The 23,191-nt window shown below is 37.3% G+C and overlaps 1 protein-coding gene across 1 annotated transcript in view; it reads right to left on the bottom strand.

Annotated features, from left to right (window-relative positions):
* Positions 1-3,909: 3,909 nt before the first annotated feature.
* The window catches only part of LOC138347567 (uncharacterized), a 33,630-nt gene continuing 14,348 nt past the window's right edge, over positions 3,910-23,191 (bottom strand). The window contains exons 8-15 of the mRNA XM_069295863.1: positions 7,719-7,862; positions 7,341-7,520; positions 5,891-6,118; positions 5,531-5,596; positions 5,322-5,429; positions 4,880-4,951; positions 4,549-4,573; positions 3,910-4,238 (exon numbers count right to left, since the gene is read on the bottom strand). Of these exons, the coding sequence (XP_069151964.1) occupies positions 3,910-4,238; positions 4,549-4,573; positions 4,880-4,951; positions 5,322-5,429; positions 5,531-5,596; positions 5,891-6,118; positions 7,341-7,520; positions 7,719-7,862 (1,152 nt within the window). The remainder of the gene's footprint in view (positions 4,239-4,548; positions 4,574-4,879; positions 4,952-5,321; positions 5,430-5,530; positions 5,597-5,890; positions 6,119-7,340; positions 7,521-7,718; positions 7,863-23,191) is intronic.

Below are 23,191 nucleotides of genomic sequence, written 5' to 3'. Positions count from 1 at the left end.
TCATACCCAGAATTACATCAAAATCATCCATTTCTAAGATAACCAAATCTACATAAGTGTTGCTCCCCACAAAATTCACCAAAAAAGACCAATATACCTTTTCAACTACCACAGACTCACCCACCGGAGTAGAAACACGAATAGGCATATCAAGTAATTCACAATGTAAATTTAGACCATTAGCAAATGAGGAAGATACATAAGAAAACGTGGATCCAGGATCAAACAACACAGAAGCCATGCAATCACAAACCAGAAGATTACCTATGATGACAGCATCAGATGCCTGCGCTTCAGACCGCCCAGGGAAAGCGTAACAATGGGCCCTATCGTTTGTCTGTCCATTGCCCCTACCATGTTGTTATGTAGTGGCCCCAGTTTGCCCATTACCTCTGCCGTTTTGGTGACCACCATTACCTCGACCACCACGTCCTCCAAAATAACGGCCTCTAACATGACCACCTCTACCTGTAGCTATTGGGGGTCTATAACTTTGTCTGGGACAATTTTTCCTAATATGTCCAATCTCCCCACATCCATAAAATTTTCTGGAGTCAATCATAGGCCCCTCGGAGAAGTGTTGACCGGTCTGAGGTGGTCCCCCAACTACAGTCTGTAGTGAAGACTGAATTGGTCGGACTGAGTAACTTCCTGAACCCTGTCCTTTAGTGTAAGAACCATTAAACTCACCTCCCTTTCGAAACCTTTTTGATGTCGATGATGTGGTGAAGTCGTCTGGCTTCACTCCTTCCACTTCTATCACAAAGTCTACCACTTCTTGGAAGGATTTTGCCGTTGCTGCTACCTGTAAGGCCGAAATCCGCAATTCTGACCTCAACCCCTTCACAAACTGGCGAATCCGCTCTTGAGGACTGAAATAGAGTTGAGTGGCATATCTGGATAGTGCACAAAACTTAGCCTCATAAGCATTAACCGACATCCTACCTTGCTCTAGGCTCAAGAACTCATCCCTTTTCCTATCCCTCAAAGTCCAGGGGATATACTTCTCCATAAACAAACTAGAGAATGAGGCCCAAGTCATAGGTGGTGCCTCTATTGGTTGACACTCGATATGTGACCGCCACAACATTTTGGCGTTCCCTTGAAACTGATAACTCACGAACTCAACACCAAACCGTTATACTATACCCATCTTGTGTAGTAGCTCATGACAGTCAACCAGAAAATCGTAAGCATCCTCAGATTTCGCACCCTTGAAGACTGGAGGTTTCAATTTCAAGAACTTACTAAAAAGTTCATGCTGATCATTTGTCATTATAGGCCCAGTAGTCAGACGTGGAAACGTGCCTATGTCCAGTAGAACATCCATGCGGGGAGCCATAGTAGCCGCATGTTGTACTTCTGAAACTGGAGGTGTTTGCGCAGAAAATAGTGGAGGTGCCTGACCTTGATCAGATAACCCGCTAAGATAAGCCAGAACCTGATTTATCATCTCTGGGTTAGGTTGGGGTGGCATTTCCTCATTTTGCACTTGTTCAGTTTCCCCATCCTCCCCTTCTCTTATTACTTCCTCGGTCGGTGGAGGAGTCACTGCCCTAGTATCAGATGGGCTAGGTGTTCGTCCTCTTCCCCTAGAAGACGTCCTCCCACGACCTCTTCCACGGCCCCTCTCTGCTGTTCTTCCTCGAGCCACAGCCCTAGTGGCTGGCTCAGTTGTTTCTTGTCTGGCCGGTGTTGGTGTTGACGTAGTCGTTGCTCTAGTTCTAACCATCTGCGAAAGAGAGTGAAGATGGTCAGATACCAATTCGTATCGCCTAGATACTAATTGGACTCAACTAGTAGCACGAAAGGAAGAATGAAAGAGTGAAATTTTCCTAAAGTCTTATAGCCTCTCAAGGAAAAGTAAAGGCGTCCCCCTACCGTTCCTTAAGACTCTACTAAACCTGTTCTTGTGTGATGAGACCAACGAACCTAATGCTCTGATACCAAGTTTTGTCACGACCCAAATCGGATCGCGACTGGCACCCACACTTACCCTCCTATGTGAGCGAACCAACCAATCTACACCTTAACATTTCAATGTAATAACAACAGAAAGTAATGTGGAAGACTTAAACTCATTAATAAAAACCAATTCAATAACTATCAATATTCAACATCTATTTTTCCCAAAACCTGAAAGTCATCATCGCAAGAACATCTACTTTAAACTACTAATTCTAAGAGTTTCCAAGAAGCTAAAAATACATAAGAAGCTAGTCCATGCCGGAAGTTCAAGGCATCAAGACATGAAGGAGAAGATCCAGTCCAAGCTAGAAGCGTTAGCTCACCCTGAAGATCCGGTGTGACGAAGACTGGCTTGAGTTACTGTTGAGTCGAAGATGACGGCACGTTTACTGCACTCCACAAATAACAAGAAGAAAACATAAAAGTAGGGGTCAGTACAAAACACGGGTACTGAGTAGATATCATCGGCCAACTCAAAATAGGGAACAATATATATCAATACTATCGTAAATCAACTATAAAACCCAACATGTAACAACAACAAGTATTATAATCATCAATAAGTACCATCAAGTTCATCCATGAGGGCTCAAGCCTCAACACCATACTCATTTGGGAATTATGTATATTTAGTTGAGTATATTATCATCTTTCAAGATTCATTATCTTTCCTCTTCTTGTGTCGGTACGTGACACTCCGATCCCCTACTACTATGTGTCGGTACGTGACACTCCGATCCCCTAATTCTATGTGTAGGAACGTGACACTCCGATCCCCTAATTCTATGTGTCGGAACGTGACACTCCGATCCCCTACATGTGTCGGTACGTGACACTCCGATCCCCTACATGTGTCGGTACGTGACACTCCGATCCACTAATTCTATGTGTCGAAACGTGACACTCCGATCCACTAATACTATGTGTCGGAACGCGACACTCCGATCCACTAATACTATGTGTCAGAACGTGACACTCCGATCCACTAATATCATTCTGTAAATCATCAAGCCTTCTCTATTCCAAGGCATCATCAATCCCATTACTTTAATTCATCAAGCCTTCTTCTATACCAAGGCATCATCAATCCCATTACCTTAATTCATCAAGCCTTCTTCTATACCAAGGCATCATCATTAATAATGTATATCAAAATTTCTTTTCAAGATTTGGGATTCAATATTTTCATCATGCTTATCTTATCACAATCACATAATCATATTAATGCAAACATACTATTAATCATATAGTAGGGTTTACAATACTACCAATACATATCATTCACTATTAAGAGTTTACTTATGAAAGCATGAATACCATAACCTACCTCCACCGAAGAATTGAAATCAAGCAAGTTAATCCTCAAAGCTTGGTGTTTTCCTCTTCTTCTCGATCGTTTCTCGCTCTCCCTTCTTGTTCTTTCTATTTTCTTATTCAAACCCTATTTCTTTTACCCTAATTAGTATATAATTAAGAATAAAATATGGCAATAATGCCCCACTAATTAACTTAGGATTACCTCTTTTAACCCCCAAAAATTCGAGTTATTAATATAAACCCACGAACTTTATAATTAAGGCAAGAATAGTCAAAAACGTCCCTTAAAACTTAACCAGAAATCCGACTCCAACTGGGATTATGCAAACTGTGACGGGCCGTCGTGCCTTCGACGGTCCGTCCTGCAGGTCGTCGCAGAGTTCAGAGACCCAAATTTCCACCAAGGGTCTGTGACGGTCCGTCACACCTGTGACGGTCCGTCCTGCCATTCCGTCACAAAGTTCAGAGAGTCGATTTTTAGCACACAATTTCAGATTTTCTAAGTGTTTTGAAACAAGACCCTGCGACGGTCCGTCGTGCCCATGACGGATCGTCGTTTGGTCCGTCGCCTCAGCCTATTTTTCCAGAATTGAAGTTTGTTGCTCAAAACGACTAAACAGGTCGTTACACATAAATGTCAATGTCAAAGTGAACATCAACGTAAACATAAACTTCAACATTCTTGTAAAAGCATACAAGATCATCAATAAAAACATCAATGTAAAGGTAAACAAAAACATAATCATGAAAGTCAATGTGAATATCGATATCAACTTGAACCTCAACATAAATGTGAATGTTAATGTCAATATCAATGTAAACATGATTATTATTACAAACCTTAAGGTGAACCTTAGCATCAACGTCAATGTTAATGTAAATGTTAACGTAGGTGTAAACTCCAACATCACCTTTCGCGTCAATGTGAATGTCAACCTCTATGTCAAGTAAACCTGAATGTCAACATAAACTTATATATCAATGTGAACATCTACGTGAAATTAAACATGAATGTCATAATGAACGTCAATGTAAACATTAATATGAACATCAACATGAATGTTAATGTGAACATCAATGTCAACATAAACATCAACATCAACGTCAATGTCGATGTCAATGTCGATATAAATGTCAATGTGAACGTTTACATGAACGTTAATGTCAATGTCAAAATAAACATAAATGTAAATATCAGCGTGCACATAAATGTCAATGATAATTTGAATATCAACATAATAACATTGTGAACGTCAACATGACCGTGAATGTCAATGTGAACATCAACCTGAATATTGACATGAACGTCAATCTAAATGTTAAAGTAAACATCAATATCATTGTGAACGTCATCATTTATGTGATAATCAACATCAACATTAACCTAAACGTAGTGGTAAAAACAAATGTGATCATCAACATCAATGTAAACGTTAACATAAACATGAACATTAATATGACCGTTTATGTGACTATCAGTGTCAATGTGAATGTCAACGTAAATGTGAACATAAATGTCAATACAAATGTAAACATGAACATCAATATGAATGTAAAGGTGAATATTAATGTCAATATTTATTTAAATGTAAACGTCAACGTCAGTGTGAACATCAATGTCAACGTCAACTTCAATGTAAACGTTAACGTCTATGTCAACGTAAACCTGAAAAACAATATAAACTTACATAATTGCAAATGCTAAAGTAAACATCAGCATGAACGTTACTATCAACAATAACATAAATCTAAACATGAACGTCAGCATCAACATAAACATCAATATTTTTGTAAATAAGAACGTGATCATCAATGTGAATGTAAATGTAAACGTAAACTTAATTATCAACATAAATATCAATTTCAATATGAACGTCAACGTCAATGTCAATGTGTACGTGAATTTGAAAATCCACGTGAATGTGAACTTCAATGTGAACATCAATGTGAACGTTAATATCAACATCAACGTAAACGTCAAATTTATTTTGAACGTCAACATCAATATAAACATGAACATCAATGTGAACTTAAACATCAGTGTAAACTTTATTGTAAATGCTAGCATAAATGTCAATGTCAACGTGAACGTTAACGTTAACGTCAACATGAACATCAATGTCAATGTGAACGTTTATATCAACCTTTACATGAACATAAACATAAATATAAAAGTTAGTGTAAATATCAACGTCAACATTAATAAAAATATCTATGTTAAAAAGAACATCTTATAAATGTAAACATTAGCATCAACGTGAATGTCAATGTCAATTTTAACATCAACGTCCACATCAATATCTTTGTGAATCTAAAAATCAATGTGTACGTCAACATCAATGTAAACATCAACTTCAACATCAACGCCAATGTCAATATAATTGTCAACATTAATGTGAACGTTAATGTTAATGTCAATATAAAAGTAAACGTCAATGTATTGGTAAACTTGAACATGATCATCAATATCAACGTAAACATGAAAGTCAACCTCAACATCAACGTCAATGTCAACGTGAACGTGAACATCAATGTAAATGTGAACGTCAATGTAAACGTTAATGAAGACGTTAATATGATCATGATAGTTAATTTAAATGTGAACGTGAATATATAGATAAGCATGAACGTCAACGTCAACGTAAACATCAACATAAACATCAATGTCAATGTGAACATCAACATTCTCATCAATATAAACATTAAAGTGAACATCAAAGTAAAGATTAACCTTAACATTAACTTCAAGGGAAATGTGAACGTCAATAAAAATGTAAATGTTAATGTAAACCCAAAATTTCTCATTAACGTCAACGTCAATATGAATGTTAACCTAAAGGTGAACGTGAATGTCAACATCAATATTAATGTAAACGTGAAAAAAATTATATACACCAATGTCAATTGTTTAGTCAAACCCAATGTCCATGTCAATGTCAATATCAGCATCAAATTGATTATCAAAGTAAATGTGAACATAAACATCAACGTCAACATGAACATATACATTGATGTTATAGTAAACATAAATGTGAATAATAAATTGAATATCAGCATCAACGTAAATTTCAATATCATCATGAACATCAAGTTAAACATCAACGTCCATGTAAATGTAAAAGTGTTGGTAAACGTGAACGTGATCATCAAAATCAATATAAATGTGAACATAAAAATGAACAACCAAGTAAAAATCAACGTGAACGTGAACAAGAACATGAAGGTTAATATGAATGTCATCCGAACGTCAACATGAAGTTTAATATAAACATCAACATCAATCTCAATGTTAAGGATAATATTAACATCAGCATCAACGCCAATGTAAACGTGAAAGTCAACATATATGTAAACTTCAACGTAAACATCAACATCAATGTCAATGTCAATGTAAGGGTAAACGTTAAAATTATCATTAATGTGAACGTCAACATAAACCTTAATTCTAACATTAAAGTTAACGTCAATGTAAATGTGAACATATATATGAACATCAATGAGAACGTAGGATGAACGTCAACCTAAAATTCAGTGTGAACATAAACATCAAAATAAATATTAACATTAACGTGAACGTGAACGTCAACGTCAATATTAATGTAAATGTGAATGTGAACGTCAATGTAAATGTAAATATCAATGTAGCAGTGAATGTAAATGTCAATATCAACATTAGATTATCATTAACGTCATATCAATTTCTATATCAACGTGAATGGCATCGTCAATGTGAAAGTCAACGTGAACTTCAACATAAATGTCAACATAAACTTAAACATGAAAGTCAACGTCAACGTAATGTCAAAGTCAATGTCAACATCATGGACATCAAAGTTATTGTTAATGGCAATATCAGATTCAACATAAACGTAAAGTCAATACAAATATCAATGTGAACATGAATGTCAATGGTAACGTCGACTTAAAATGTCATCATCAATATAAACGTCGATGTGAACATGAACGTGAATGTGTAGGTTAATATCAACATGAACGTAAATATAAACATCAAAATGAACGTGAATGTCCACGTGAATGTCAACATGAATGTTCACGTGAACGTCTAAATGAACGTAAACATAAATGTCAATGTCAACATCAACATCAATGTCAACATCAATATCAACGTCAACATCAATATCAAACTGAATGTTAATGTCAAGGTTAGCATCAACGTAAATGTAATTGTCTGCGTGAACATAATTTTCATGGTTAAAGTGAACGTCAATGTCAGTCTGAATGTTAACATGAACGTCAACGTAAATATTAATTTAAACGTCAATGTGAACGTGATCATCAATGTGAACATTTACGTGAATATCAACATGAAAGAGAATGACCATTTCAATGTGAACGTAAATGTTAAGATGAACATAAATATGTACGTCAATGTAAACAGCAACACGAATGTTAACTACAACAAAAACTTAAACGTCAACGTCAGTTTGAAATTTAATGTCAATATCAATGTTAATATCAATGTCAACGTCAATGTCAACACAAACATGAACGTAAACAAGAACGTTAATGTAACTATAAGATTCAATGTCAATGCAAACTTCAACATGAACGTGAATCTGAACGTGAACACCAACATAAATATTAAAGTCAAGGTTAACGTCAACATAAACAAGAATGTTACTGTTAATGTTAACATAAATGTAAACGTAAACTTATATACAAACGTCAACGAGAACGTAATCGTTAACATTAATAAAAAATTCAGCATGAACGTCAATGTTAACTTCAATGTAAATGTCAACGTGAATATAAACATTAATGTAAATGTGAACTTGAATGTTAATGTCAACGTCAATATAAATGTCAATGTGAATGTCTATGTTGTAACAATTAAAAAATCAAAGATGTGTACTATAGCCTAACATGAGTGTCATATGGTATAGACACTATTTTAAGGTCCTTTTAATGAATATAAGTCATTTAGGAAGTTTAGAAACCAAAACGTCCTACAACGTCCATGATGTCCTGAAAATATTTCAATGAGGTACTAGCATGCCTTAGCCTATTTAAATAGCTTTTAGAAGATGGAAAATGATTAAAATTGGTGGACATATTTTTAACAAGTGCTTAATTTTATTATAGTCGAAACGTCATGGTATGACTCCCCAAGGACAAACTAAGGGCACTTGGGGAGGAACCTTTAGTTTGGAGACAAATACTACCTGGGCAGTATGCACCCATAAAAAGGCATTGATGGGGTGTCGATGCCATCTTTCGACCAACACATAGACAATTTATTTTAGGGCGTAATGTGCACAATATCTTAAAAATATTAGGGATGTGCATCGCGGAATGGGGGGGGGGTCGTTGACTAATAGACATACCGTTGGTCGAGGTCTCGTCAGTGAGGATCCAATTTCCTTCATGTTTTGACTAAGTCTTAAATAATTTATTGAGGGTTTTGTTGGTTATTTAAGGATTAAGGGAGGTCTAGTTATGTTAATTTCCCCCATATAAATACCCAACCCCATTAGACTAATGAAAACTCACAATTCAAAATACTCTTCGTTCTCTCTTTACTCTCTCTTCTTTGTCTCTCTAGTGGAAAACAACATTGAAGACCAAGATAGGGGAGGGTTTTGGGGTATTTAAATTGACTATTTCACCATCAATTTTTCGTCAAACATTAATTTATGGGATGTAATTTGCCTCTGACACCTCTTTTCTCAAAGGGTTACATCAACTTTATTTCCAAAGATTAGTTTTCTAGTGGGTTTTCATCCAATAAAAAGTTTATTAATAAATTTATTTATTTATGATTTATATTGGATATTATGAATATATTAACATGTATTATAACATAATTATGATATATATTGATGGTTTTGTCTAGTTTGTAGAAGATGACCCTTAACCCTTAACCATGGGTTTTGATCTTGATATTAAATAGGTTGTATTGGTTCAATTGCCTTAATTATTTGTTAAATTACTATTAGATAATGTTTTTATAATATTCATGAATTAATTAGGGTTATTTGAAGTATTTCATGCAAGTTCTTTAGAATATGATCTACGTTAGGAAGTATGTTGTTAATTGACCTATATATGTAGTGGTTCTTCTAGCCTTGTTATATTGTTATTTATTTGACTTATGATAATATATACCGATATTGGGGTTAATTGCGTTTTTTTGGTAAGACCTTGACAAAGAACAATGAAATAGACTTGGTAAGTCTTATGGTCTCTCTTCTTTATTACAAAATGTGGTCAATTATGATTAAGTCATGTTGTTGTATTGGAGTATGACTTATTTTAGGATTTATAAGGCGGTATTATGTCAAATTGAAATGTATTTACTATGATCATGAGGTGTTATCTTAAGATGTAAATGTTATAAGGATGGTGAATGATTTACCAATATGCCTTATCATAATATAAGGATATTAATGTGCTAACCTAATCTATATAAATTGTAATGTAAGGACAATATTCATGAAATTCTTATTGATCTATGTTGATAATGAGTATACAAAATTTAGACCCCATGAACTACATTAAGTTATGATAATTAATAAAGACATTAAAGACATTCCAAAAAAAGTGCCTTCCGCTTAGCACCGACTGAACTTGACAATGGGAAGTGACGACTTTCCATAGAGAAAGATCCACGTTTTAGTTCGACAGGTGGTGTTGAATCCCTAATGAGGGATACCCATCAAATCGATTCCCATATGAGGAGGCCCCAATTGACAACTAGTATATAGATAGATTATACATATCACTTAGTTCTTGAACTATGTTGACCCCATAGAAAAAGTACCTAGTGGATCCACCTAGAAAGAAACATTTATGATTTGTTTTACTTCGACTATTAGACAACCTTCTTTCGGTGTAAGGTTTTACAACACCTTGTCTATGTCGGTTAAGGAAAGTGTTCCCTAATAAAAAATGACTTAATTAAGTACAAACTAACTAGGGTGACTTGAGAGGTTGACTTAGCTTAAGTATGGATATGGGACTCTACCTATGCCTTGCACTAGTTTCCTCGAAGGGAACTTTAACAAGTTGCAATTACATAAGTATATCCTTACGATGATATATGATGAACTTTGACATTGTTGATACTATATGTTGATTGTTGTCACTTATGAATATGTGTTGGTCTATATTGTTAAAGTATGATTATATGTACTCTTACATGTTATATTATGTTAAGTAGGATGTTATTCATGATTCTTGTTGGTTTACTTGATTTTGTAAGGATATAGGGATTTGCTTGGTCATTGCACTTGTTTACTTGATAGCGGTTCATGGTTAATGGTCTTACTTTCTTTATGTTGAAAGATGCTCTTATTGATACTTGTTATTACTATTACTTTATGATGATTGAGTTACATGAATTTGTATTCAAAAATATTGTATGCATGTTGACTTGACTAGAATTGATGTTTTCGGACATGGGATGTACATGACTATGACTTAAAATGAACATGCTTTGTTGGGTAAGATGGTCTTGTTGAATGTGCATAAAGGTTTTAAAAACAAAATGCATACTTTATGAAATGTCCTTTTCTTAGCATGTTTTTAAAGTATGTGTGCATATGGCCTCATACTTAGTACAAGTTCTGTACTAACCCCATTTATTTATTTCCCCCAAAATTTTAGGTTCCGGTCGTTGAAATGCTTTAAAGATGACTTGAAGAAGTCTTGGATCTATTATCCATCCAAGTAGGGTAGGTCTTCACTTTCCAAAGGTGATGCCACTATCTAGCTAATGGAGTTAATTGTAGATTAAAACTATTATATTCAATCCTTTTCATTTAGTATGAAATATTGTATAGTCCATGTGAGGCATTCTTACATTGATGTATGGGTTATGCCCAAGTTATTAAAATCTTATTAGATGGTTAGGATATAAAACAACTATTATGACTAATTGTGAAGTGTGCCACATTTATGCATAGGAACCTCTGTGATGCCTAGGAAACTCTCACTTTCTTGGAAAACCAATATCATGCCTTTAGACTATTAGCTCTATGTGATTTTGCATCTAATCCTATTATTGTGATTTTAGGAAATGAATAATCGAATAGATGTGGCACAAATACATAAACAAGAGAATGCCAACGCCGGAGTTCCTCCCGTGATGATCAAGTTTCTTCTCTTGAGGAAGATGTGAATGATTACCAAGCTCCGGTGAATCCTCCTCCTTTGACAGATGAAAACATAAGGGGCTCTCTCTTCCAAATGGACCAATTCGATACTTCTCAAGCAAAAGCCACCACTACTCAAACTCATGCCATGACGGCCCAAGCTAATTGGGAGGTTGTACAACAAGCAAATAAACAAGTTGCTAAAATGGCCTCTCATATAATGGACTGCATTGTGTTGTTAGACAATTTCTATGTATTGAGATACATGTTAATGTTCAATGCTCCAATCCAAGATTTTTTAGGAATCGTACCTCCAATGAAGACCCTAAGCTAATAAAATTTTCATTTCGTAGATCCAACACATTAGGTATGAGACATCCAAGTGTCAAGCGTAGGTGCAATAAAAGATGATCATTTAAAATGATTATATAGATTAATCAGTGCCCAACTACATAGTGAAGGTACTTGGACAAGATACGTGCAGCAACACATGTGCAATCACAAATGCAAGAGACCAAGTGACCAAGAGCCAACTTAATTAACTTAGGACGGTTAGGGGGTAGAAACACGCATGGGTAAATCCATGTGGGGCGTAGCGTCCAAAAAAATTCTAGGTTCTAACTAACTTACCTAAATAACTAACCTAGGATTAAATAATATAAACTAACTAGTGTATCCGAAATTGTAAAATGTAACAGGGTGACAGTAGCCGGGTAAGTAACTAAAGAAACATCCTAGTACCTAATCTTGCATGGTCCAAAGAGGATTGTTATGGTCGTAGTGACTTAGGGGTACTTTATTAATTACCCTAGGTAACTTAATTAATTAAATTAGTAACTTACAGTACTAATTAAAAATTAATGATCAAGCCGAGACACCATAGAATATTTTCAGATTTTTCTATGTCACTACCCAAAACCGAGCCGCTACTGGCACCCACACTTACCCGCCTATGTGAGCGAACCAACCAATTTAAACCTTAACATTTCAATGTAATATCAATATAAAGTAATGCGGAAGACTTAAACTCATTAATAAAAACCAATTCAATAACTACTATTTCCCAAAAACTGGAAGTCATCATCAAAAGAACATCTACTTCAAACTACTAAATCTAAGAGTTTCTAAGAAGCTAAAAATACACAAAAGCTAGTCCATGCCGGAACTTCAAGGCATCAAGACATGAAGAGGAAGATCAAGTCCAAGCTAGAAGCATTAGCTCACCCTGATATCCGGAGTAGTGAAGACTGGCTAGAGTTACTGTTGAGTCGAAGATGACGGCACGTTTGCTGCACTCCACAAACAAAGAAGAAGAAAACATAAAAGTAGGGGTCAGTACAGAACACAGGTACTGAGAAGATATCATCGGCCAACTCATAATAGAAATCAATATATACAAAGTAATATCTTAAAATCAACTATGACACTCAACATGTAGCAACAGCAAGTACTATATCATTAACAATTACCGTCAAGTTCAAACAAGAAGACTCAAGCCTCAATACCATACTCATTTGGGAATTATGTTCATTAGATTGAGTATATTAACATCTTTCAAGATTCATTATCTTTATTTATCTTGTGTCGTTACGTGACACTCCGCTCCCTCATATTCATTAATCCTCTTGTGTCGGTACGTGACACTCCGATCCCCTACTACTATGTGTCGAAACGTTACACTCCGATCCCCTAAATCTACGTGTCGGTTCGTGACACCCAATCTCCTAAATCTATGTGTCGGTTCGTGACACCCGATCCCCTAAATCTACGTGTGGGTTCGTGACACCCGATCCCCTAAATCTATGTGTCAGTTCGTGACACCCGATCCCCTAAATCTATGTGTCGATTCGTGACACCCGATTCCCTAAATCTACATGTCGGTTTGTGACACCCGATCTCCTAAATCTACGTGTCGGTTCATGACACCCGATGCCCTAAATCTACGTGTCAGTTCGTGACACCCGATCTCCTAAATCTACGTGTCAGTTCGTGACACCGGATCCCCTAAATCTCTTTCTATCAATTCATCAAGCCTTCTTTCTTACCAAGGCATCATCAATTTCAATTATTTTAGTTCATCAAGCCTTCTTTTATACCAAGGCCTCATCATTAACAAAGAGATTAGGGTTTTGCAAGATTTGGGATTCAATAACTTCATCATGCTTATATAATCACAATTATATACTTACATTCATGCAAGCATACAATTAAGCACATAGCAGGGTTTAAAATATTATCAATACATATACTTCACTATTAAGAGTTTACTACGAATATCGTAAGAGAAACCATAACCTACCTCCACCGAAGACTAGTGATCAAGCAAGCAAATTCCCAAAGCTTTGTTCTTCTTCCCTCCTTGTTCGTTCGTTTTCTCCTTCTCTTGTGCTTTCAAATTTTCTTATTCCAACACTCTTTCTTTTACCCTAATTAGTATATAATTACGAATAAAAGATGGAAATAATAACCCACTAATTAACTTAAGGTTACCTCTTTTAACCCCCAAATAATTAGACTTATTAACATTAAGCCACTAACTTTATAATTAAAGCAGGAATAGTCAAAAAAGTCCCTTAAAACAATTGAGGAATTTCGACTCAGACTGGGATTTACGAAGCCTGTGACGGCCCGTCGCGCCTGCGACGGTCCATCCTGCTGCTCCGTCACAGAGTTCAGAGACTCAATTTCTCTGAAGAGTCTGTGACGGTCCGTCCTTCCATTCCATTACAAAGTTCAGAGAGTCAATTTTTTAGTACCCAATTTCAGATTTTCTAAGTGTTTTGAAACGAGACCCTACGACGGTCCGTCGTGCCCATGACGGTCCGTCGTGGGGTACGTCGCCTCAGCCTGTTTTTCCAGAAATAAAAACTGCTGTTCAAAACGACTAAACAGGTCGTTACAATAGATAGCAATTTACCCATCACTCATCCCCGAACGATCACAAGAAGGAAAACAAGGGCGAAAAGGGCAGATATCTTTCTCGCATATCTGCCTCCTTCTCCCAAGTGGCTTCTTCAACGGGTCGATTCTTCCATTGAACTTTGATGGATGCAATCTCCCTTGATCTCAACTTGCGAATTTCTCTATCTAGAATGGCAACAGGTTCCTCCTCATAAGACAAATTCTCATCAAGCAAAACTGAATCCCAGCGAGTGATGTAGTTTCCATCCCCATGGTATCTTTTCAACATAGACACATGGAATACCGGATGCACTCCGGACAGCCCTGGAGGCAAGGCTAACTCATAATCCACCTCCCCTACTCGCTTAAGTACTTCAAATGGACCAACATACCTTGGGCTAAGTTTACCTCGCTTACCAAACCGCATCACCCCTTTCATTGGCGAAACCTTCAACAAGACTTGTTCACCCTCCATAAACTCCAAGTCCCTAACCTTCCGATCTGCATACTCCTTCTGTCTACTTTGCGCCGCTAAAAGCTTTTATTGAATACATTTCACTTTATCTAACGATTCCCTCAGAAGGTAAGTATCCCAAGGTCTAACTTGAAATGCATCAAACCACCCAATGGGAGACCTACATCTTCTCCCATATAGTGCCTCAAATGGGGCCATATCATTGCTTGAGTAATAGCTATTATTGTAGGAGAACTCTGCTAAGGGTAAGAAGCTATCCTACTGACCACTAAATTCTATCACACATGCACGAAGCATATCCTCCAACACTTGAATCGTTCGCTCAGACTGACCATCGGTCTGAGGATGGAACGCAGTACTAAGGTCCAACCTAGTACCTAATTCCGCATGCAATATTTTTCAAAACATAGAAGTAAATTGCGTACCTCTATCTTATATGATGGAGAGTTGAACCCCATGCAACTGAACAATTTCTGAGACATAGATTTTGGCTAACTTCTTTGCATTGTAAGTCACCTTGACCGGAATGAAATGAGCAGACTTAGTTAACCTATCAACAATCACCCAAATAGAGTCATACTTACCCGTTGTCTTTGGAAGACCAACCACGAAATCCATTGCAATCCTTTCCCACTTCCATTCAGGAATGGGCATCTCCTCTGTCTCAAATTCAAATCTTTTTGAGTAAAGACATACTGTAGGCTACGATGATCCATGTATACTTCACACTTAACCCCATATAGATAGTGTCTCCATTGCTTTAAGGCAAACACTAACGCAGCCAATTCCAAATCATGGGTTGGATAGTTACGTTGATGCACTTTTAATTATCGTGAAGCATAAGAAATCACATTTTTCTCTTGCATTAGCACTGCACCCAAACCCGAATAGGATGCATCACAAAAGACAATGAAATTCTTACCTTCCACTGGCAAGGTGAGAATTTGTGCATTAGTCAACAGAGTCTTGAGCTTCTGAAAGCTTTCCTCACACTCATCCGACCATACAAATGGAACATTTTGCTTAGTCATGTTCGTCAGTTGGGAAGCAATAGAAGAGAAACCCTTGACGAATCGGCGGTAGTAGCTAGCTAACCCAACAAAGCTCCTTATTTCTGACACATTAGTAGGTCTTACCCAATTCTTCACTGTCTCAATCTTAGAAGGATCCACCATCACTCCATCCTTTGAAACCACGTGCCCCAAGAAGGACACTGCATCTAGCCAAAACTCACACTTAGAGAACTTGGCATAAAGCTTTTTCTCCCTCTACATTTCCGATACCATTCTCAAATGCTCCTCATGTTCCTCCCTACTTTTAGAGTATATCAGTATGTCATCAATAAATACGATAAAAAAGAGATCCAAATATGGCTTAAAAATCCCGTTCATCAAACTCATGAACGCAGCAGAGGCATTCGTAAGACCAAAAGACATCACTACAAATTCGTAATGCCCATACTAGGTTGTAAAAGCGGTCTTTGGCACATCCGTTGCTCGTATTTTCAATTGATGATAACCAGATCTCAAGTCAATTTAGAGAAGACACATGCACCTTGTAACTGATCGATCAATTCATCAATGCGAGGAAGAGGATACTGGTTCTTTATGGTTACCTTGTTCAACCTCCGGTAGTCTATGCACATCCGAAAACTCCCATCCTTCTTCTTCACAAATAACACCGGAGCACCCCAAGGGGATGCAGTTGGTCTAATGAAGCCTTTGCTCAACAACTCTTGAAGTTGGGCTTTTAACTCTCTTAACTCCGCGGGAGCCATTCTATAAGGGGGTATAGAAATGGAGCGAGTACCCGGTTCAAGATCAATATAGAACTCAATATCCCTATCTGGTGGCGTAACAGGAAGATCTGCAGGGAACACATCCAGAAACTCGCAGACCACCGAAACCGACTCAATCGAAGGTACTTGAGTAGTGTTATCCTTGAGATGTGCCAACAAAGCTAAACACCCTTTACTAACAATTTTCTTAGCACAAAGAAAGGAGATGATACGCACCGGATAGGAAGTTAGTCACCCTCCCACACTAAGGGATCTGTCCCTGGCTTGGCTAACGTCACCGTTTTAGCATTACAATCCAAGATCGAAATTTGCGGAGAAAGCCAAGTCATACCCAGAATTACATCAAAATCATCCATTTCTAAGATAACCAAATCTACATAAGTGTTGCTCCCCACAAAGTTCACCAAACAAGACCTATATACCTTTTCAACTACCGCAGACTCACCCACCGGAGTAGAAACACGAATAGGCATATCAAGTAATTCACAATGTAAATTTAGACCATTAGCAAATGAGGAAGATACATAAGAAAATGTGGATCCAGGATCAAACAATACAGAAGCCATGCAATCACAAACCAGAAACCAGAAGATTTCTTGTGATGACAGCATCAGATGTCTCTACTTTAGACCGCCCAGGGAAAGAGTAACAATGGGCCCTATCGCTTGTCTGTCCATTGCCCCTACCATGTTGTTATGTAGTGGCTCCAGTTTGCCCATCACCTCGACCATTTTGGTGACCACCATTACCTCGACCACCACGTCCTCCAGAATAACGGCCTCTACCATGACCACATCTACCTCTAGCCATTGGAGGTCTATAAGTCTGTTTTGGACAATTTCTCCTAATTGTCCAGTCTCCCGACAACATTAACACTCTCTGGATTCAAGCATAGGTCTCTCAGAGAAGTGATGACCGGTCTGAGGTGGACCCCCAACTAGAGTCTGTAGCGAAGACTGAATTGGTCGAACTGAGTAACCTCCTGAACCCTATCCTCTAGAGTAAGAGCCATTAAACTCACCTCCCTTTCGAAACCTCTTTGATTTCGATGCCATGGTGAATTCATCTTGCCTCACTCCTTCCACCTCTACCACGAAATCTACTACTTCTTGGAAGGATTTTACCATAGCCGCTACCTGTAAGGCTGAAATCTGCAACTCTGACCTCAACCCCTTCACAAAACGACGAATCAGCTCTTGTGGACAGAAACAAAGTTGGGTGGCATATCTGCATAGTGCACGAAACTTAGCCTCATATGCATTGAACGACATCCTACCTTGCTCTAGGCTCACGAACTCATTCCTTTTCCTATCCCTCAAAGTCCGGGGGATATACTTCTCCATAAGCAAGTTAGAGAATGAGTCCCAAGTCATAGGTGGTGCCTCTGTTGGTTGACACTCAACATGTGACCGCCACCACATTTTGGCGCTCCCTTGAAACTGATAACTCACGAACTCAACACCAAACCATTCTACTATACCCATCTTGTGTAGTAGCTCATGACAGTCAACCAAAAAATCGTAAGCATCCTCAGATTCAGCACCCTTGAAGACTGGAGGTTTCAATTTCAAGAACTTACTGAAAAGTTCATGCTGATCATTTGTCATTATAGGCCCAGTAGTCAGACGTGGAAACGTTCCTATGTCCAATGAGGCATCCATACGAGGAGCCATAGTGGCTGCATGTTGTACCTCTGAAACCGGAGGTGTTGGTGCAGAAAACACTGGAGGGGCCTGACCCTGATCAGACAACCCACTAAGATAAGCGAGAACTTGATTGATCATCTCTGGGGTAGGTTGGGGTGGTAATTCTTCATTTTGCACTTGTTCATTCTCCCCTTTCTCACCCTCTCTTACCACTTCCTCAGTCGGTGGAGGAGTCACCGCCCTAGTATCAGAAGGGCTAGGTGCTCGTCCTCTTCCTCTAGAGGATGTCCTCCCACGACCTCTACCACGGCGTGTTGCCGCTACTCTTTCTCGAGCTACAGCCCCAGTGGCTTGCTCAGACGTTTCTTGTCTTGCCGATGTTGATGTTGGCGCGGTTGTTGCTCTAGTTCTAACCATCTGCGAACTACAGTGAAGATGGTCAGATACCAATTTGTACCACCTAGATACCAATTGGACCCAAATAATAGCACCAAAGAAAGAAAGAAAGAATGGAATTTTCCTAAAGTCTTATAGCCTCTCAATAAAAAGTAAAGGCGTACCCCTACCGTTCCTTAAGACTCTACTAGACTCGTTCTTGTGTGATGAGACCAACGAACTTAATGCTCTGATACCAAGTTTGTCACGACCCAAAACCGAGCCGCGACTGGCACCCACACTTACCCTCCTATGTGAGCGAACCAACCAATTTAAACCTTAACATTTCAATGTAATATCAATATAAAGTAATGCGGAAGACTTAAACTCATTAATAAAAACCAATACATTAACTATTATTTCCCAAAATCTGGAAGTCATCATCACAAGAACATCTACTTCAAACTACTAAATCTAAGAGTTTCTAAGAAGCTAAAAATACACAAAAGCTAGTCCATGCCGGAACTTCAAGGCATCAAGACATGAAGAGGAAGATCCAGTCCAAGCTATAAGCATTCGCTCACCCTGATATCCTGTGTAATGAAGAATGTCTAGAGTTACTGTTGAGTCGAAGATGACGGCACGTTTGCTGCACTCCACAAATAAACTAGAAGAAAACATAAAAGTAGGGGTCAGTACAAAACACGGGTACTGAGTAGATATCATCGACCAACTCAAAATAGAAATCAATATATACCAAGTACTATCATAAAATCAACTATGACACTCAACATGTAGCAACAGCAAGTAATATCTCATTAACAATTACCGTCATGTTCACACATGAAGACTCAATCCTCAATTCCATACTCATTTAGGAATTATGTTCATAAGATTGAGTATATTAACATCTTTCCAGATTCATTATCTTTATTTCTCTTGTGTCGGTACGTGACACTCTGCTCCCTCATATTCATTAATCCTCTTGTGTCGGTACGTGACACTCCGATCCCCTACTACTATGTGTCAGAACATGACACTTCGATCTCCTAAATCTACGTGTCGGTTCGTGACACCCGATCCCCTAAATCTACGTGTCGGTTCGTGACACCCGATCCCCTAAATCTACGTGTCGGTTTGTGACACCTGATCCCCTAAATCTACGTGTCAGTTCGTGACATCTGATCCCCTAAATCTACGTATCGGTTTGTGACACCCGATCCCCTAAATCTATGTGTCGATTCGTGGCACCCGATCCCCTAAATCTGCGTGTCGGTTCGTGACACTCGATCCCCTAAATCTACGTGTCGGTTCGTGACACCCGATCCCCTAAAACTCCTTCTATCAATTCATCAAGCCTTCTTTCTTACCAAGGCATCATCAATCTCAATTATTTTAGTTCATCACGCGTTCTTTTATACCAAGGCCTCATCATTAACAAAGAGATTAGGGTTTTGCAAGATTTGGGATTCAATAACTTCATCATGCTTATATAATCACAATTATATAATTACATTCATGCAAGCATACAATTAAGCACATAGCAGGGTTTACAATATTATCAATACATATCATTCGCTATTAAGAGTTTACTACGAATATCGTAAGAGAAACCATAACCTACCTCCACCGAAGACTAGTGATCAAGCAAGCAAATTCCCAAAGCTCTTTTCTTCTTCCCTCCTTCTTCGTTCGTTTTCCCCCTCTCTTGTGCTTTCAAATTTTCTTATTCCAAACCTCTTTCTTTTACCCTAATTAGTATATAATTACGAATCAAAGATGGCAATAATAACCCACTAATTAACTTAAGGTTACCTCTTTTAACCCCCAAGTAATTAGACTTATTAACATTAACCCACTAACTTTATAATTAAAGCAGGAATAGTCAAAAACGTCCCTTAAACCAATTAAGGAATTCCGACTCAGACTGGCATTTACGCAGCCTGTGATGGCCCGTCGCGCCTGCGACGGTCCGTCCTGCTGCTCCGTCAGAGAGTTCAGAGACACAATTTCTTTGAAGAGTCTGTGACGGTCCGTCCTGCCATTCCGTTACGAAGTTCAGAGAGTCGATTTTTCAGTACCCAATTTCAGATTTTCTAAGTGTTTTGAAACGAGACCCTGCGACGGTCCGTCGTGCCCATGAAGGTCTGTCGTGGGGTCCGTCGCCTCAGCCTGTTTTTCCAGAAATAAAATCTACTGTTCAAAACGACTAAACAGGTCGTTAAAGGCTAAGTCAAATGATCTCATATTTTTAGTCAATTTAGGAGGGACGTTTTGTTAATTATATAATTAATTGTGTAATTAGGTTAATTAACCTAAGTTTAATTTGTTAATATGCAGTTCCTATGACGTAGACTCATGTTTAACGAGGTAATGAACCTCATAACTCAAAAACCGTAACAAATGTAGGAAAAACAGTGAACAATTCTCTTTAGGCAATTTCAAGGCTGTTCTTCATGATTTTTCGTGCAGAATACGGGGTGATCTTCGCTGATTCAATTCTACAGTAACGTATGGGTTTTATCTCTTCGATTCCTTTTCCAAACTGTCTTTTCAAATATTTTAGAATTTAAGAAAATTAAAACTAGGGTTGTTCCCAATGAATCGCATATTCATCTTCCTAGTTCTCCCTATTTAAAATTGTAGTAGTATGTATAATGCCAATCTAGAGCATGCTATAGGTATGTGGTGCTAACTGTTCATTATGTGTATGTTTTTATGATTTAATAATGTCGAATGATACCTACATGTTAGATCCTTATGATTAGAATATAATTTACATGCGATAAGAATGTTGTAATGCCCAATTGTGTTTGAGAACATGAAATTTTTAAATGGTGGTTTGCTTAAAATTATGAGATAACTATAGTATACACATGAAGTTAATTGACCTGGGTAATGATATTCTTATGTCTAGTGTGTAGTGAATGTTTGGTTTTTGCCAATAAATTGGCTTAAAATATTATTTCCCAATATGTAATAGAATTGGCCAATCACAAAGCCATATTATTCAAATACGGCCAATGTCCATCATAATGTTCTTGTAAGGACAAATACATGTTAAAGAATGACTTCACAAGATGTAACTCAATGAACTCATAGCCCTGAGAAATCCAATGATTGGGATAGGTCCCAACATACCCTATATAAATGAACTTGTTAACATAGTAGCACATTAAATAAGTCCTTATAACACTTCATCAAGAATGGTACAAGACTACCAAATAATGTTTATCAAGATAAGGTGAGTAATGAAAATACACAATAGCTTATGAATCATAAAATTGACCAAGAATAGGGTGTTAAAGGATGTGAGACATGTCTCACTTGCACCTAAATAACTGTAAAATATACTCACATAAATGGGTGTTAGAAATCATGAGACAAGTCTCATTCACACCATAATGATAATGTAAGATTGAAGTTCATATTCATCAGTAAAGAAAGTGATAACAACTCATCCATTGAGCTAAGCATACCTCAGTCTAGAAGCAAGCTTCCATAATGTATGAGGCAACTCTAAAAGTTGTCAAGTATGATAAATTGAGAGAAACACTGATAGACTATTAATCAGTTTGAAAAAGCACATGTAAGGCTCATGACGTGAGATACCATAAAGGTTTATAAGGGTCTCAAAAATCTCCTAGTCTTTCAACTATGTTGCTACCATTGGTTATTAGCTTGTGTATGCCCCTAAGATATATATGAAGTTTTCGGTTTAACTTTTGTTTGTCTCGCTTAAATGCTAGTATTCAGTTTCACTTTAGCGGGTGAGCCACCTCTTTTGAGTGTAGGAAAGACACTGATTTCATATTAGTTCACATGATCTTTGTCATTTTAATGCTAATGATTTCTTAAAGGAAGTAAGTAAGAAAGAAAGAATGAAATAAATCAAGGAAAGTATGTTCAGAATGAACATGAGATCAAAATGGAAGATATCTAAGTCCAAAGTGAACTAAGTTAGCAAAAGCATAAGTAAATCAAATCACTAGTGTTTGATAAGAATGATGTTTTAGCAGTTATTGGCTTATGAAAATAAAGGGAGCAAAACATAATGGCTATTCATTGCCCTATATTCTTTATATTATGTGAATGATCAGATAATGGTCATAGCTAATAATCTATATATCATTCAAATGATCAAAAAATAGGCACAACCAATAATTTTTATATCATGCAAATGATCAAATAATGGGCATAGCTAATAATCTTTATATCATGCAAATGATCAAATAATGGGCATATAACTTATTCTTTATATTATGTAAATGATCAAATTATAGGCATAGACAATAAAGATTGTTTTATCAAGACTTCATGCCCAATTTTACAAGAAAGAAAAAAATAACTTGTATTTCGGGTAGTCAAATCATTTCCCTAGTGTTTTGGATTACATACTTCATTAATTTTAGTAATGGGACTCTAATGAATCATTGCTCTTGTAAGTAAAACATAGGATAAAAGGAGATCATTGAATGACACAACAAAAAGAAAAAAAATACAGAAAAATAATCTAAGTGTGGGAAAAGGAGCTCTCGGCTTAGAAGGGGAGCAAAAATATATATTTTTGCTCGAGTTATTTTAAAATTATGTTAAT

This window comes from Solanum lycopersicum, chromosome 3 (genome assembly GCF_036512215.1).
Source record: "Solanum lycopersicum chromosome 3, SLM_r2.1".
NCBI classification, from domain to species: Eukaryota; Viridiplantae; Streptophyta; class Magnoliopsida; order Solanales; family Solanaceae; genus Solanum; species Solanum lycopersicum.
This window is presented reverse-complemented; position numbering and strand designations above follow the sequence as displayed.